Source organism: Pelodiscus sinensis, chromosome 8, assembly GCF_052426305.1.
Source record: "Pelodiscus sinensis isolate ZL-2025 chromosome 8, ASM5242630v1, whole genome shotgun sequence".
NCBI classification, from domain to species: domain Eukaryota; kingdom Metazoa; phylum Chordata; order Testudines; family Trionychidae; genus Pelodiscus; species Pelodiscus sinensis.
The window spans coordinates 72,033,326-72,049,252 of NC_143059.1; the positions used below are offsets into that span (position 1 = coordinate 72,033,326).

Sequence of the window (15,927 nt, forward strand, 5' to 3'; positions counted from 1 at the left end):
TTTCACAGTTACAGGAAATTATGGAGGGAACAAACAATGAGTGACAGTGTTTCCTGTAAACTGTGCGTTTGTGTGACCGTTCAGGAGAGATGCAACTGCCAAACAGCTGATTAGCAGAGCGCCCACATCTAGGTTTTGTGTTTCAACTGGTGGTGCACATTCATACATGCCTCTATGTGCACATAAATTTATTCTACACATGGATGGAAAAAATCCACACAAGGATGGAAAAGACTGGAGGAAACATTGGTGACAGACAATGTAATTACAGTAGATACTGAGATTCAAATACCTTAACACAAGTATTACCATTACATTAATATACAAAATAAATATACTTAATAAAAAAATCTCACAAGTCCTCCTTTTTCTTTCTTTGCTTTCGTAAATTTCAATTATTTTTGATGAGGAAATGATCTTTCATTGGTGGGTGGGTGGGTGGGTGGGTGGGTGTGTGTGTGTGTGTGTGTGTGTGTGTGTGTGTGTGTGTGTGACTGATATAATCTAATCCTTCCAAGGCTATTGTTATACCTTTGACAAGTTTAATCTTATACATTTATAAATACACCAGTCACTAAGCCACATGCAGACCTCACAAAGTAACACACCCAAAAGGATTGTATTCTCCAAACTTCAGGGATTTGCTGATATCTACAGTAGTGGGGTCTTCTCATGAAACAAGCTAAAACAAGTCTGAATTTTAAAGGCAGAGAAGTTAAAGAAAGGGCAGAAAACTTTTCAAAAAGCTAGAAAGGGGATTTCTGCTGCTGCTCAGGTTGTGCTGCATAGCTATTTAGACATACACATTTCCATAAATATAGCTGTGTGTGAAGTCCCAATCAAAGAGTTCTGGTTCCATAACACTGTCATGATGTAATGATTTAGTATGGTGAAGCAATCAAGTCACCACAGCTGGTGTCATGGTTGCCATTATACCATGAAACACAGTGCTTTTTTAAATGAAAAAAGTTCTCCCACTTGAAATGCTTAAATTTCTTCCATGCTATTCTGTGGCTCCTAAACACAGGCCTGTTTTCTAAGCAGAGCATAACTGATATTTAAGCAATGCAGGAAATAGTGCTATTTTAACTGAAAATAAATCTGTCAGCAAGGAGGCACAGGGAGAGCTGCACTTCAGATTTTTCAGGTTCTTATTAAAAAATATAAATTTAAGTCAATATGTTCACTTTATTTGTAACATCTGTTTGCTATTTCATTATTAATACACGTACAGGAGGCCCCCAATTCAGGCTGGGTTCACTCCTAAAAAACCTTTCAGCTATATTACATTATAATTGGTCTAAATTGCACAGAATAACATGGAAGTATTATTTTAAAAGTCTGTTTGAGAGATAGATTGTGTGCCACACGGTCACAAGCAGAGAGATTTAAAGACTTGCACAGCTTTTGGATCAGGGCAAGTTTAGTTTAGGAAGAAGTTAGTGTATTTTGTATCATATTAAGCAGGGAGGAGTTATGAAAATCCACATTTCTTTTAAAAACTTTACAGACTGCTATGGTCAGGTCACCTCCTGTACTCTCTGCAACCTATGGAAAATCCCATTTGATTTCAGTGGGCTTTGGATTTGATCTATAGTGTATAGGCAGTCCCCGGGTTACGTACAAGATAGGGACTGTAGGTTTGTTCTTAACTTGAATCTGTATCAGAGGGGTAGCCGTGTTAGTCTGAATCTGCAAAAGCGACAAGGAGTCCTGTGGCATTCAGTTAGTCTATAAGGTGCCACAGGACTCCTCGTCGCTTTTGAATCTGTATGTAAGTCGGAACTGGCGTCCAGATTCAGCCGCTGCTGAAACTGATCAGTTTCAACAGCGGCTGAATCTGGACGCCAGTTCTGACTTACATACAGATTCAACTTAAGAACCCCAGGCATCCCCAAGTCAGCTGCTGCTGAAACTGATCAGCGGCTGATTCCAGGAAGCCCGGGGCAGGGGCTTCCTGTAGTCAGCCACTGGTCAGTTTCAGCAGCGGCTGACTTGGGGACGCCTGGGGCAGAGAAGCTGGGGTGCTGCTGGGCTGGTCCAGTAGCGCCGCCGCTCCTCGGCGCTACTGGACCAACCCAGCAGCACCCAAGCTGCTCTGCCCCAGGCGCTCCTGATTCAGCCGCTGCTGAATCTGACCAGCAGTGGCTGAATCAGGACGCCTGGGGCAGAACAGCTGGGGTGCTGCCCGGTTGGTCCAGTAGCGCCCAGAGCGGCGCTACGGGACCAACTGGCAGCGGTCCAGCTGCTGTACCACAGGTGTCCGGAGCAAAGCCACGGAGCACGGGGGCAGCGGGACAGCCCAGACGCGCCGTGGCTGTCCTGCTGCCCTCGGGCTCCGTGGCTTTGCTCTGCTTTGCTCCCCGTCCCCCTGGTCTGCAGACCAGTGGGACGGGGGGGGGGGGGGGGGGGGGGACAAAGCAGAGCCAAGCCGCGGAGGACGCGGGCAGCGGACAGCCCAGACACGTCTACACATGGAAGAAAGCCCTAAATTGAATTAGGTGGTACTCCTCGTGGAAAGAGGTTTACCACTTAATTCAATTTAGGGGCTTTATTCCGGAATCTCGTTTCACTGCCATGTGTAGACATGAGCAGTTACTTCAGGCTAGTGAACCTTAACCTTGAAAATCTGAAGTTAGGAATGAGAAGATTGAACCTCAACGAGCACATAATACTAAGGATTTTTCACCAAAACCCCCAAACTCCTAACTCTCAATCAATTTTGGGACTAGGGGTAAGGAGGAAATTGCTCTGAAGCCTTCACAGATCATGCAAGAAAGACTCCTCTCCCGCTATACACCACAGCCCTCATCAAATACGGTTCTGTAACCATCACCCTTCATCCGAGCCACAACAGATAAACATCTCAATAATCCCCCTGCAGCACAATTGGCAAGAGACATCTCTCCACCGAGACGAACAAATTTGGGATTTCTAGGCTAAGTCATTTGACCAGATGAAAAGTATAAGGTTTCACTTTTGGAAAATGCTACTTCAGCTCCGAATACGACCTACTAAGTTGTTTCTGGAAAGTTTAGAAAAGCCAGTGACTGTGGCCTAAGAATGACATTTGATGTTCCAGGTACATCGACTTCATTTAGGTGAAGACAGGGTATGTGCTGAAGTCAGGTTTAAGGCTAAAGAGAGCAGCATCTTTACATACTTTTCTTTTTGATGAATAAATGCATTTATCCAATACATTAGATAGCTTCAGGAAGGACCCCAACCCCCTACCCTACAGACTGCCTCTATTCAGGCAGATGCTTGAACAAACAGATGACCCTCTCGCTATGCCCTGAAGATCAGACCTGGCTCTGAAAATACAGCAAGCAGCAACAAGATATCTCTCTGCTTCACATGTTGATGTCTGTGTGTCCAGAGGACATCTCTTCTGCATTGAGCACCCTCCCTATCACCAGATTTGCTCTTGCTTTCTTCTTGGCCTACACTGTTACTGAGTGACTAGTAGAGTAGGATGAACTGGGTTAGTACCAGGCTGGCCAGCGTTTCCTGCCAGGTTTCAGTGATGCAGAGGCTTTGTCTGAATTCAGAGTGTCAAAGATACTAGCTTAGCTAGCAACCAACTTTGCATTCATTAGCAAGACCTCTTAAAGCATCTGGCTGTGGATACCGATTTGCTAGATCTGCTGCCTTGTGGGTGTGGGGGAAGTTAAAGGAACTGACCATGCGCCTACTCTTGCGAGACAAAACACCTGAGTGAAAAATAGCTGGCTGATGCTTCACTGGGGCAAGAAAGAGGAGGAAAGGTTAGATGAGCTAGTTCAGACCCCCAACCAAACCATCAATCAAGGGTATTTGCCCTTCACCTGTGAAACAGTACAACCCAAAGATCCACCACAACAGCCATCTCCACCACAAAAGCCAGATAACTATCACCACCACAGGAAGGTCTCTCTGCCCCTGGCTAGTCAGAACACACACATGCTACTCTAAGACGACGTAGCAACCACACTACATATATGTATCAGCAACCTTTGCTTGCTCTACCTATAGTTAATGGTCCAGGCCTGTAGGAAAAGATCAGAAGGAGATCTAGTCTGGCCTTCTCTAGCCTGAGGCAACATACCTGAAAGAAGCCTGACTATCACATAGGAAGCTAAAGAAGAGGAGAGGGAAGGAAGGAAGTAGCAGGGAGAGAAGAAACACCTCCACGTGTGAGCAGGCCAACACTAGGGCAGTGAGAACTGAGACCAAATGATTATCTTCTTATAACTTTATCACTGTACCTCAGCACCTCGATTGGGATAAGGCAGTGCCTAGAAATGCCTCCTATGTTCACATACTGATACTAACATTGCCTTCCTATTTAACACCTTGCTAGCTCAAGGAAAGGTGCTCCAACAGCATTTTAAGAGGGAGGTTCTTAACAGGAGATTGGTGAGGATTTAAGAGGAGCAAAGTGCAACAATTTAAATATCAAGTATCACAAGTTAAAATCATTAAACATAAATTAAATTATATTCTCAAGTAAGCCCTGATCTGGCAAGGAGAACTGCATGGTTGATTCCTGCACCCAAGAGCTGACAATTCCCTTCGCTCGATCCTAGTCTACAATGCAAAAAATACATACGTTTCACCCCCAAACAAGATGCTGTTTTGCTGTCTCGTGCTCCTCCTCATCCACAACATATACAAAGCACGACATACAGAAATAAAATCCATAAGCACTCACTCGTGAACTCGGTTGTCTCCGTACAAGTCACTTAACCCAAAGCTGACATAATGCCAATGCTCAGGCACATTCAGGGCTGGGTTTCCCAAATTCCTGTACATGCTGACGTAGTCCAGTGGATCTGGTCCCCCCAACCTGTAAAAAAGCAAAAGGAAGTTCCAGTATAATATTGGAGACAGACATTTTTAATTGTTTTACATGCCGTGATAAAGGGACTAATCTCAATATCATTAGTCGCTTAAAAAGATCTATGCAGAAAAATGTGAACTTTTCCATGTATTAGCACAACCACCTTGTTATGGAACATTCAAATGTGATTTTTATTTTAATGGGAGTCTTGAAAGAGTGTATGTCTTATGCTAAATGAATATGAAGTCTGCACAGATGCTTTAGACAAAGGCCTGCTTCAAATCACTGCAAGTGACAAAAATGAAATTAGCATACTCAAATTCCATCTTGAAAAATATGGCCACATTAAATCCAGAGTTTTAAGCATAGGAAAACAGGGTGCATTTGTCTCGTAAGTTGAATGTTTTCAAAATTAAAGCATTAAACACTACCAAAGTTTCCACAAAACATGCAAAAGTGACTGAAAAACTATACTCAAAAAATGGTGACAGCAATACTCAGCCTGCAAACCTTTATCTCAGTTTAGAAACGTGTACTCCCACTTTTTCTAATTTATTCTATTTCTTCAAGTAGAATTAGAAGAGACTGACTTAAGAGAATACTGTATATTTTTGAAAGCAAACACCATGTGAATACTGGCGACAAAAGTCATTCTCTTTGCAAAGCTATATTACTAATGTCTTAGACCAGTGGTTCCCAACCTGTGGTCCACGGACCCCCAGGTACTGTACGGGGTCCGTGGAAAGTTTAGGAAAGGAAAGGTAAAGAAAAGTAAGGATCGGGCCCATTGCGGGACTGGGACTTTCCACCAGGCAATTCTCGCCCGGGGCTCGCCATTCACGACTGGCCACCCGCACGCTGCCTCCCACCCTCAGGATGGGATCTTGATACCCCTGCGGGTACCATCTGTTCTCCCGCTGCCAGCTGCACTGCCGTTGACACGCCAGCCCTCTCCCCCTTCTAGTTCAGCAGTGGGCCCAATCTTGAGTTTTCTTTTCCTTTTATTTTGTTCTCCCCCAAGGCTTCATGCCTGGCAAAGGGCGGAGTGCTGGGGCAGGAGCTGCCTTTGGCCATGAGAGAGCCCCTTCATCCTATCCTCCGTGGATAGGCAGGGGACGGAGGGGGCAGGAGCTGAGGAAGCAGCATGGGCCAAAGGACATGCTGGCCACCGCTTCCCGCCACTCTCCTGGGGGGGTGAGAGTCTGTAAAATTTTAAGACTGAAAAGGGGGTCGTATGCTCGAGAAGGTTGGGAACCATTGCCTCAGACTATCCATTTAAAATGACTTAAAAACATATCCCACAGCATGAAGTTACCCATGAGAACTGGCTGCATTGTGAGTTCTCAACCTTTTTCTTTCTGAGACCCCCAACATGCTATAAAAACTCCATGGCCCACCTGTACCACAACAGGTTTTCAGGTTTTCTGCATATAAGAGCCAGGAGGCGTGTTAAGGACTAGCAAGCACAGGAACTGCCCAGGGCCTCAGCAAACTACAATGCTCAGGCTTTGGCTTCAGCCCCGAATGGCTCAGGGCCCTGGAATTCAGGCCCACATGGTGAAGCTTTGATTTTCACCCCTGGGCCCCAGCGAGTCTAATGTTGGCCTTGCTTGGTGTACCTCCTGAAACCTGCTCATAGTCCTCCACCTTTCCATGGCCTCATACCCCTGGCAGAGAACCCCTGGCAAAGTGGAACACTACTTACAGTCAGGACATATAAACTAGCAGACTACTTAATACAATAATCCATTTTACATAAAATGGAATGTGCAGACTTTTTTTTTTTTTTTTTTTACTGTTGACACTCTGACAAGGTTAGTGGACTCATTAGCAATCTGCAGTCACATCTGGCTGTGCAGAAAGAAAGGTAACTCCACGTCAGTATGAGAAAATGTGCCAAGCTATTTCCCCTGCTATTCGTACTGTCTATACAGACAACAGAAAGGACAGATGAAAACAAGAAGAGACAAGATGTCAGCCATGTTTATGGAACATAGCAAGTGGCTGTTTAACTGCTTCCCGTATGACCTGCTTTCTGGTCAAAACAAAAATACTCTATTATGCAAAACAAATGTAAAAAGACGCAAACAAAAAAGCCATGGAACTAAAATGGCTGCACCCCCCCACCCTTTTATATATGCTGTTTGGTCAGGCCCCGTTGCTATAATTTGTTGCTCCTCAGTGGTATCTCAGGACCCTAGACTTTAACATCATCAGGACAGAGGCCTGTCTGTATGACACTTAATTCCACTCTTCATGCTATCCAAATAATCCACCAGAACTGCCCATATCTCGCAGAAATCTCTGCACCCTCATTACTTTCAGCCTTCCAAATACCTCTTCAAATACTGTTCTCGGCAGGAGTTCGCACAAAGCGCACTTTGCAACTGCACTGTAATCTTCATTTCTCTGTATAAAGGTTCAGACACAAAATTGTGATAAATGGAAGTGTTTGGAATGTTTTTAGAACAAGTAGAACTTCTTAAAGTTAAATTTTTAGCATGGGATATACATGTTTTATACCATGGTCAACTGGATAGGGGATGTTAGCAATAAGGCTAGTCACAGGGAAAACTATACTTGCACGAAGAATTCCCCACTGAGCTGACCAATGTTAAACTTCCTGTGCTTCTGTCATGGAGGAAGACCTGAGCAAGTGTTCAGCTTTACCCTCCTAATGGATGATTAGTGAAAAGAGGTAACGTGATAATTCCATTTTTAATGAATGTAACAGCACTATTACAAAAATGCCTTGACACGATAAAATGTGACAGGAAACAAAGCGGTGAAAGAACGAGGATGAAACAGCTCAATTCTACAAATTTTAAAAACTTTTCTATCAAAGTAAGGAATATAACAATGCTGGTCTATTGCTTGCAATTTTTTGTCATGAAGGAATTTTACTTCAGGAGCTCTTATTAAGAAAGGTGGTTAAATATAATAATCTGAAGATTACAAAGAAGTTTCCACACACATAGACACAGGAGTGCTTCCAAAAGCTCCAAAAGCTTTCTGAATTAATTTCCAAAAATATACAAATGAAACATGTTAAAAGAATACATGTGATACATGAAATATTTTTCATTCTTCAGTTTTTTTCCCCCTCAAAAGGTATGCAGTTTACTTGGTTTTGCTGCATGTTTACATAGATACTTGCCTTGTTTTGCAAGCCAGAGAACCCTTTTAACACTGCAATATCCTGTAAATCACAACTTTTTTTTTTTTAAGAGACTGGTTACGTATAATTAAAAATGGATTAGAGTTGTATTATTATCCCTGAGGGACTGAGCTCTGTTCAGCTATTTCCTCTTTGAATCTAAACTAGTGATACTCTGGAACTCAGTGGTTCAGGAGCCAAATTATCTATCAACATTACCCAAAAGTGCCACAGTACTGTGAACTGTCTCTCATAAATAAATAACATTTATTATAGTACAAGTCACACAACAAAATGACCAAATTTTATCAACTACAATTGGTTAACAACATCGCAAAAGCATTCTGATTGGTTAATAACTTAGGCTGGTTAATAATTAAATCACACAGTGCTTTAATAGCACGTGCACATTAGAGAGCCACTTGCAGCTCACGAGACTCATTCTGACAATCACTGATCTAAAACATTCTAATTGCTTGCAGCCCGGAGGAATGAGGACAGAAGACAACCACACAGGAAAGTGTGAACAACAATGAATTCAGCAAATATTTTACAAATGTTTAAAGACTCTGATAGACTTTATAACACTATGTCAACACTAGACCTGTTGCTAAAATTTCCTCTGGGTAGCAGCTGCAGTATATACTGACTGTGCTAGACATGCTGCCACTGGTATGACCACCAATTAAAATGCACAGGAGGTAACAATGGTGATAAACATTAGAGCTAAGGCCTAAGATCTGACCAAAGAAAAACAGTATTATCCCTACCACTAGCGCCTTTTTCAGGATCTAGGACATGAGTGTACATCTCTCAACCGATTAGCACCGTAGGAGATACTCAGAGCTATTTATTCCTAAAATCCAAAGAGGACTTTATCATAATCATTATAGACCCAATTCTACCTTCATAGCACACAAATCTTGTCTCGTTCCAGTTGACATGGACATAAACTGTTGACAGAAGAGAAAGCACTTGAATGCCTAAAGGCAGACATCTAAATCTCTATTGCTGTAGCGATTTGATCAACCCACTTTGGTACCAAATCTGTGCAGTGTTAGCCTGCACTCAGACAAAATTCAACCATTTACTTTTCAAGCTTCCCTAGATATTTAGCAATTAGGTCTAGATCCCAGATTTGTATTAGCAGCCAACAAACCAGAAGAATCCGCCTTCCTCATCCAAAAAGCACTGGTCTGGATTCTCACAAGAGCAGTGCATCTTTGCAAGGATGCCTGGATTCATCAGTGACCAGCCCAGGAACAACTACTTTTCTACTTCTGCCTAACCAGAAGCAGACCTGATGAAATTAAAGGGAAAACACCAAAGCATGCAGAGCCTTAACTAAAGTTTTCCAAAGCACCAGAAAAGCTTTTCTGGGGTAAAAAAAAAACAAAAAACAAAAACAACCCCTAATCCTGCACTGGCCAGGATACCCCAATGCTGAGTTTCACCCTGAGGACCTCCAGCTGTCCACAGAAAACAGACCGGACTGGGCTCTAGTGGCTCCCAAGGAGGGCAGATACAAATAAAGAGCAAGAGTAGATCTGCCAAATTGATTCCGCTCAGAACAATGTACCTGCCCCCACAGGACCCCCCCATCCTTACCCACAGATGGAGTCAACCCTCCCCACTCAGGGAGCCCCTCCCGGTCCAGGCGAACGCCACAGGGAGCCCCACACAAGAGCCCTTAGCCTGCCCCACACAGGGAGCCCCTCCTTAGCCTACCTCACCAGGGAGCCCCCCCACAGGGAGCCTCCCTTAGATCGCCTGCCTCACAGGGAGCCCCCCTCAGAGAGACGCCCCTTAGCCCGTCTCCCCAAGGAGCCCCCCCATAGCTCACCCACCACAGGGAGCCCCCCTCAGAGAGACGCCCCTTAGCCCGTCCCCCCAGGGAGCCCCCCCATCACTCCCCGCCCAGGGAGCCCCCCCTCAGCCCACCCCCCATCACTCCCCCCAGGGAGCCCCCCCTCAGCCCACCCCCCATCACTCCCCCCAGGGAGCCCACCCCCCATCACTCCCCCCAGGGAGCCCCCCCCTCAGCCCACCCCCCATCACTCTCCCCAGGGAGCCCCCCCTCAGCCCACCCCCCCCCCCCATCAGCCCCCCCCAGGGAGCCCCCCCACCCCCCCCCCCCCTCAGCCCACCCCCCCTCACTCCCCCGCCCGCCCCCCCCCCCCAGGGAGCCCCCCCTCACCCCCCCCCCCGGGAGCCCCCCCGCTCACCAGTACTTGAGGATGGCGGTGACCTGCAGCGGGTTGGGCTGCTCGGGGTAGAGGCGGCGGCACGCGCCGTAGATGCCGTGCAGCCCCGGGGGGAAGAGCGCGGGGAAGGAGCCGGGCCCGGGGGGGGCCCCGCCAGGCCTCGCGCCCTCCATGGGCCCGCGCTCCGGGGGGGGGGGGCGCTGTGCGGCTGCGGGGGGAGGGGCGGAAGCGGCCCGCGGGCCCAGGCGGCTGCTCCGGCTCCGCGCGCACCCGGCCCAGGCGGCTCCGTCCGCCGGCGGCTGCCCAGGAGGCGGGCCCGGCTGCCCGCGCCGTGACGGGCGGGCGGCTCCGCCAATCGCGGCGCAGGAGGCACCCGGCCCGGCGGAGAGGCGCGCGCGCGCCCCCTGGCGGCGGCGGCCTGCGGCTGCAGCAGCCCGCGGAGGAGGGGGAGGGGGCGCTGGGGGAGCCCCGTGGAGGAGAGAAGTCCCATGCAGAGGAGAACGGGCCCTATAGGGGGGCATAGGGCAGGGGCGGGAGCTGTGGGGCCTGTAGGGGTGAGCAGAGGAAGGGGGAAGCTATGGGGCAGGGAGAAGGCCCTGTGCTGTTAATAGGGCCCTTGGATGCTTCGTGCAGTCCTGGGCCAGTGGTGGGCAACGTGCAGCCCGCTGGGACCTCACCTGCAGCCCACAGACCCCGTCTGCTCTCCTCCCCCCCCCCCCCGCGCCAGCCCACCGGAGCCCCACACTTCCAACTCCTCCCCGTCCCTCCTGCGCTTTCGGAGCACGCAACTCCCCTGATCCATGCTACATCCCAGCTCCTCCTGCCCCCTCCCAGAGCTGGAATGCCACAAATCAGCTGATTCATAGTGTTCCAGATCTGGAGGGGGGTGGGAGGGGAATAGCAGCCAGCGCCTCCTCCCCCCTGCTGCCTCTGTCTCAGAGGCGGCAGGGGTAGGAGGGAGCTGATCCGCACAGGGAGCTGGCTTTTAAGCCGTTTCCGTGCACTGACTCCCACGGAGCTGCCTGCCCCCCCATGTAAATGTGTAACCACTGAAAATGTCACAATCTAGTCAGCCAAGACACTCAGACCTGCAGAGGAGCTCTCTGTACAGGCTCACTGACAGGGTGGGGCAAAGGGGGCAATTACCCCAGTGCCCGGGGCTCTCAGCCACCTCTGCTACTGCAGAAGTGGCGCTTGGAGCCCCAGGCCTTTTCAATTGCCGCCAGAGCCCTGCATGGCATGTTCCGGGCAGCTCTTAGGGCCGGGGAAAGGGTCCAACGTAGTGCCCTCTGGGGGAGGTGCTGAGAGCTGGCTGCCCTCAGCCCCACCCTTTCCACCTAAGGCCGCACCCCTTTCAGGAGTAAGCAGCCGGCCCCCCTCACCTTTCCCAAGGGCCCAACATGACTGTCAGTTCCTCTGTCTATGTAGCTTCAAAGGCTTGTCTCTTCACTAACAGAAGTTCATTCAACTTCAATACAAAGATATTACCTCACCCCCATTCCGCCCCCCCCCAACTTTCACATCTCCTGGGACCAACACAGCTGCAGCCTGTGTTCCCTCTAATGTTTTACATGCCTGTGTAGAATGAATGTTGTTACGTGCACCACTATGGAGGTGACATGTGGACGGGGGGGGGGGGGCGCTAAGGGGGTCAGGACTGTGGCAGAGGGGGTGAGCGTTCTAGCTGGGGGTGAAAGGTCTAGGATGGAGCCAGGAATAAGGGATACAGGATGCAGGCTGCCTCAGCATTATAGCAGGGAAAACAGAATTCCCCTCAGCCCTCTCTCACTGCAGCAGCTCAGGGCGAGGTAAAAGGCACCTCTCCTCAGCTGCAAGGGGCCCCTCCCTCTCCTTGGCTACAGTAGCTTCAACACCGCAGGGATGCTTCTTCCCATCTGTGAGGTCCTAAATAGCCTGCTGCACTGCTGCACAACTTACAGGGAACTTAGTCTACAGCAACACTACAAATTACATTTATTAAGATAAATAACTGAGTGGAGATTAGCTTTACTGGGATAAATGGAAAGGTCAGCACAGAAGTGCTCACTGTGTGAATGAGACAGAGTGGATCCAATGACCCAGTGCTTAAACACTCTTCATGCACACTGATTACAATTAACTGAAAGCAGCACTCACAAAAAGGACTCTCATTTTGCACAGATTACTATAACTTTCTGCTCAGTGCCAGCAGCAAACAATCAGAATGTTAATAGGATGGATAAAGAATGAATCAATATTAGTACAGTAGCACCTAAAAGCTAAACTCTGAAATGTTTGTAACTCTGAATAAAATATTATGATTATACTTTCAAAAGTTTACAACTGAACTTTGACTTAATACAGCTCTGAAACTCTACTATATAGAAGAAAAATGCTACTTATGGCCATCTTAATTTAAAGGAAACAAGCCCAGAAATAGTTCCCTTTAGTAGTTTACATTTAACACACTGAACTGTATTGGCTTCTTTTTATTTTGGTCTCTGGCGTGGTCTGAGTGCATACTTCTAGTTCCAAAGGAGGTGGTGTGGTTGGCTGGTCAGTACATATCTCTGAGGTTTTAATCCTGAAGTTCTACTGGATTGAAAATATTAGAATGGCATTACAAAAAGAAAATACACCATCACATGGATTATTCAGTCAGTCACCTCAAAGACCATAGAAGAAATTGATGGGGCTCAAAGAGTGATGGAAAACTGATTAAATATAGTAGTAGAAATGTAGCCGTGTTAGTCTGGTGCAGCTGAAACAAAAAACAGGACTGTGTAGCACTTTAAAGACTAACAAGATGGTTTAATAAGCGATGAGCTTTCGTGGGCCAGACCCACTTCCTCAGATCAATTTTCTTCCACTATTTGATCTGAGGAAGTGGGTCTGGCCCACGAAAGCTCATCACTTAATAAACCATCTTGTTAGTCTTTAAAGTGCTACAGTCCTGTTTTTTGATTAAATATAGAGAGAGATGAAAAAACTTGGGCTACTTACCAGGGATATGATGGATGAATAATAAATCAAATAATAATAATTATATACAAAAGGGAGATTAACCACTGTCATTTCCTCTCTCTCCTAACAGAGACATACAGAGACACACTTAATTTGAAAGACAACAAATTGAAAATTGAAAGATTTCCCCTCCTCCCTCATGAACTATTTATTAATCCATGGAAATTATTACTACAAGGTATCACTGAGGTAGAGTTTAGCAGCATTCCAAGTTAAAGAGCTTCAGGGGTATCCAAGTTAGCTGTTACAGGATAAACTTAAAAAACAACAGATAGTCTGGTAGCACTTTAAAGACTAACAAAACATGTGGATGGTATTATGAGCTTTCCTGGGTGGGCTGTATCCAGGAAAGCTCATGATACCATCTACATGTTTTGTTAGTCTTTAAAGTGCTACCAGACTATTTGTTGTTTTTTAAGTTATTCCAAGGTTAGTCATTAAGATGGGTAATGAAAACATCCATAAACCACATTAGCCTGCAAAACAAGGCTTCACTTGTTTTTTATTTAAATTAGGGATATAGTCACTCATCCTTAGGGGAAAAATTATTAATGACTGATAGGCTTAGTGAGACACTTTCCCACAGAGTGGCTGTGTCTAGACTGGCCAGTTTTTCCGGAAAATCAGCCGTTTTTCCGGAAAAACTTGCCAGCTGTCTACACTGGCCACTTGAATTTCCGCAAAAGCACTGACTTCCTACTGTAAGAAATCAGTGCTTCTTGTGGAAATACTACGCTGCTCCCGTTCAGGCAAAAGTCCCTTTCGCACAAAGCTTTTGCGCAAAAGGGCCAGTGTAGGCAGCTCAGATTTGTTTTCCGCAAAAAAGCCCTGATCGTGAAAATGGCGATCGGGGCTTTTTTGTGGAAAAGCGTGTCTAGATTGGCATGGACGCTTTTCCGCAAAAAGTGCTTTTGTGGAAAAGCGTCCATGCCAATCTAGACACTCTGTTCCAAAAATGCTTTTAACGGAAAACTTTTCTGTTAAAAGCATTTCCGGAAAATCATGCCAGTCTAGACGCAGCCAGTAGGTAATTTCATCATAGTTCATTACAGGCTGTGATTTTTTAAACCTTCCTCTGCAGCAGCTGGTACTAGTCAGTGATAGAGAGAATTTCTGGTTAGATGAATCATTGCTTTGATTTAGTATGGTCATTGCCATATTCTCGTAAAGAAAACCTGCAGAGGAACAAAAATACTGGCTCTGTGCTTCACCAATACACTAACATTTTTTGAGGGTCATCAACAAGCATGTAGCCGCAGGGAGCCGGTGGCTGTAGTGCACTTGGTTTTCCAGAAAGCCTTTGACCAGGTCTTTCTTCAAAGGTTCTTAAGTGACGTAAGCTGTTATGGGAGAAGGAAGGTCATTTCATGGACGGGTAACTGGTTAAAAATAGGAAACGAAAAGTAGGAAAAAATGGTCAGTTTTCAGAATGGAGGGAGGTAACTAGTTGTGTCCTGTATAAGGATGTCAAATCCTAGTTAATTAGTTCACTGGTTAAACGTTAGGGGGAGAGGCTGGGTCTGGAGCTGCTGCTGGCTCCTAGTTCCCAGCCCCTGTCTGTGGCAGGCCTGGGCTCCCCGTAAACAGAGACTGTTCCACGGGAGCAGAGCCTGCCTGTGGGGCACCAGGGACCACCCTGGACAGGAGCTGCTCCAGACAAAAACAGCCCCTTTCTGCAGTGGGCCCTCTGTGCCCACAGCATGCAGGGAGCTGCTCCAGCCACTGGTTACTGGAAACAGCAAGCATTATCCATTTGGGGTGACGTTTACTGGCTAACCTTTCACACCCCTAGTCCCCCAGGAGTCTGTACTGGGACCAAGCACATTCAACAGATTCATAAAAAATTTGGAGAAAGGGGTAAACAGTGAGGTGGAAAAATTTGCAGGTGATACAAAAGTGCTCAAGATAGTTAAGTTCAAAGCAGACTGTGAAGAGCTTCCCAAGGATCTCACTAAACTAGAGCAACAAAAATAGCAGATGAATTGTGATGCTGATAAAGACAAAGTAATGCACATTGGAAAACAATACCAACTACACGTATAAAATGATGGGGTCTAAATTAGCTGTTTCTCTTAGGCTACGTCTAGACTGGCATGATTTTCCGGAAATGCTTTTAATGGAAAACTTTTCCGTTAAAAGCATTTTCAGAACAGAGCGTCTAGATTGGCCCGGACACTTTTCCGCAAAAGCACTTTTTGCGGAAAAGCATCCGTGCCAATCTAGATTTGTTTTCCACAAAAAAGCCCCGATTGCCATTTTCGCAATCAGGGCTTTTTTGTGGAAAACAAATCTGAGCTGTCTACACTGACACTTTTGCACAAAAGGACTCTTGCCCGAACAGGATCAGCACAGTATTTCCGCAAGAACATTGACAATCTTACATGAGATCGTCAGTGCTTTTGCGGAAATTCAAGCGGCCAGTGTAGACAGCTGGCAAGTTTTTCCGGAAAAGCGGCTGATTTTCCGGAAAAACTGGCCAGTCTAGACACAGCCTTAGGGTTTCCAGGAATCTAGTACTGACCCAGACAGTCCAATATTTTCACCTCCTGTCCGGTAAACAAAGTCAGAAAATACCAGATACCTAAAATGTCCAGTATTTTCTGATTTCTTCCCAGCCAGGAGGTGAAAATCCTGGGTGCCTACGTGGTGCCGCAGGGGAGCTGTCTGGCCTGAAGCAGGAAGACAAGATGGCAGCCGGCAGCATGTTAGGGCCAAAAACGCTCAAAAGCATTTCTTAAAGG

The 15,927-nt window shown here is 46.6% G+C and overlaps 1 protein-coding gene across 3 annotated transcripts in view; it reads right to left on the reverse strand.

The window, feature by feature from the left end:
- SUFU (SUFU negative regulator of hedgehog signaling) overlaps positions 1 to 10,393 on the reverse strand; it is a 106,668-nt gene extending 96,275 nt beyond the window's left edge. For 2 of the 3 annotated variants that reach the window (XM_075935577.2, XM_075935576.2), the window contains exons 1-2: positions 10,205 to 10,384; positions 4,694 to 4,828 (exon numbers count right to left, since the gene is read on the reverse strand). In XM_075935577.2, the coding sequence (XP_075791692.1) occupies positions 4,694 to 4,828; positions 10,205 to 10,356 (287 nt within the window). In that variant the 5' untranslated portion in view covers positions 10,357 to 10,384. Of the gene's footprint in view, positions 1 to 4,693; positions 4,829 to 10,204 lie in introns of all 3 variants that reach the window. The other variant, XM_089780230.1, reaches the window with a different exon arrangement.
- Positions 10,394 to 15,927: the final 5,534 nt, after the last annotated feature.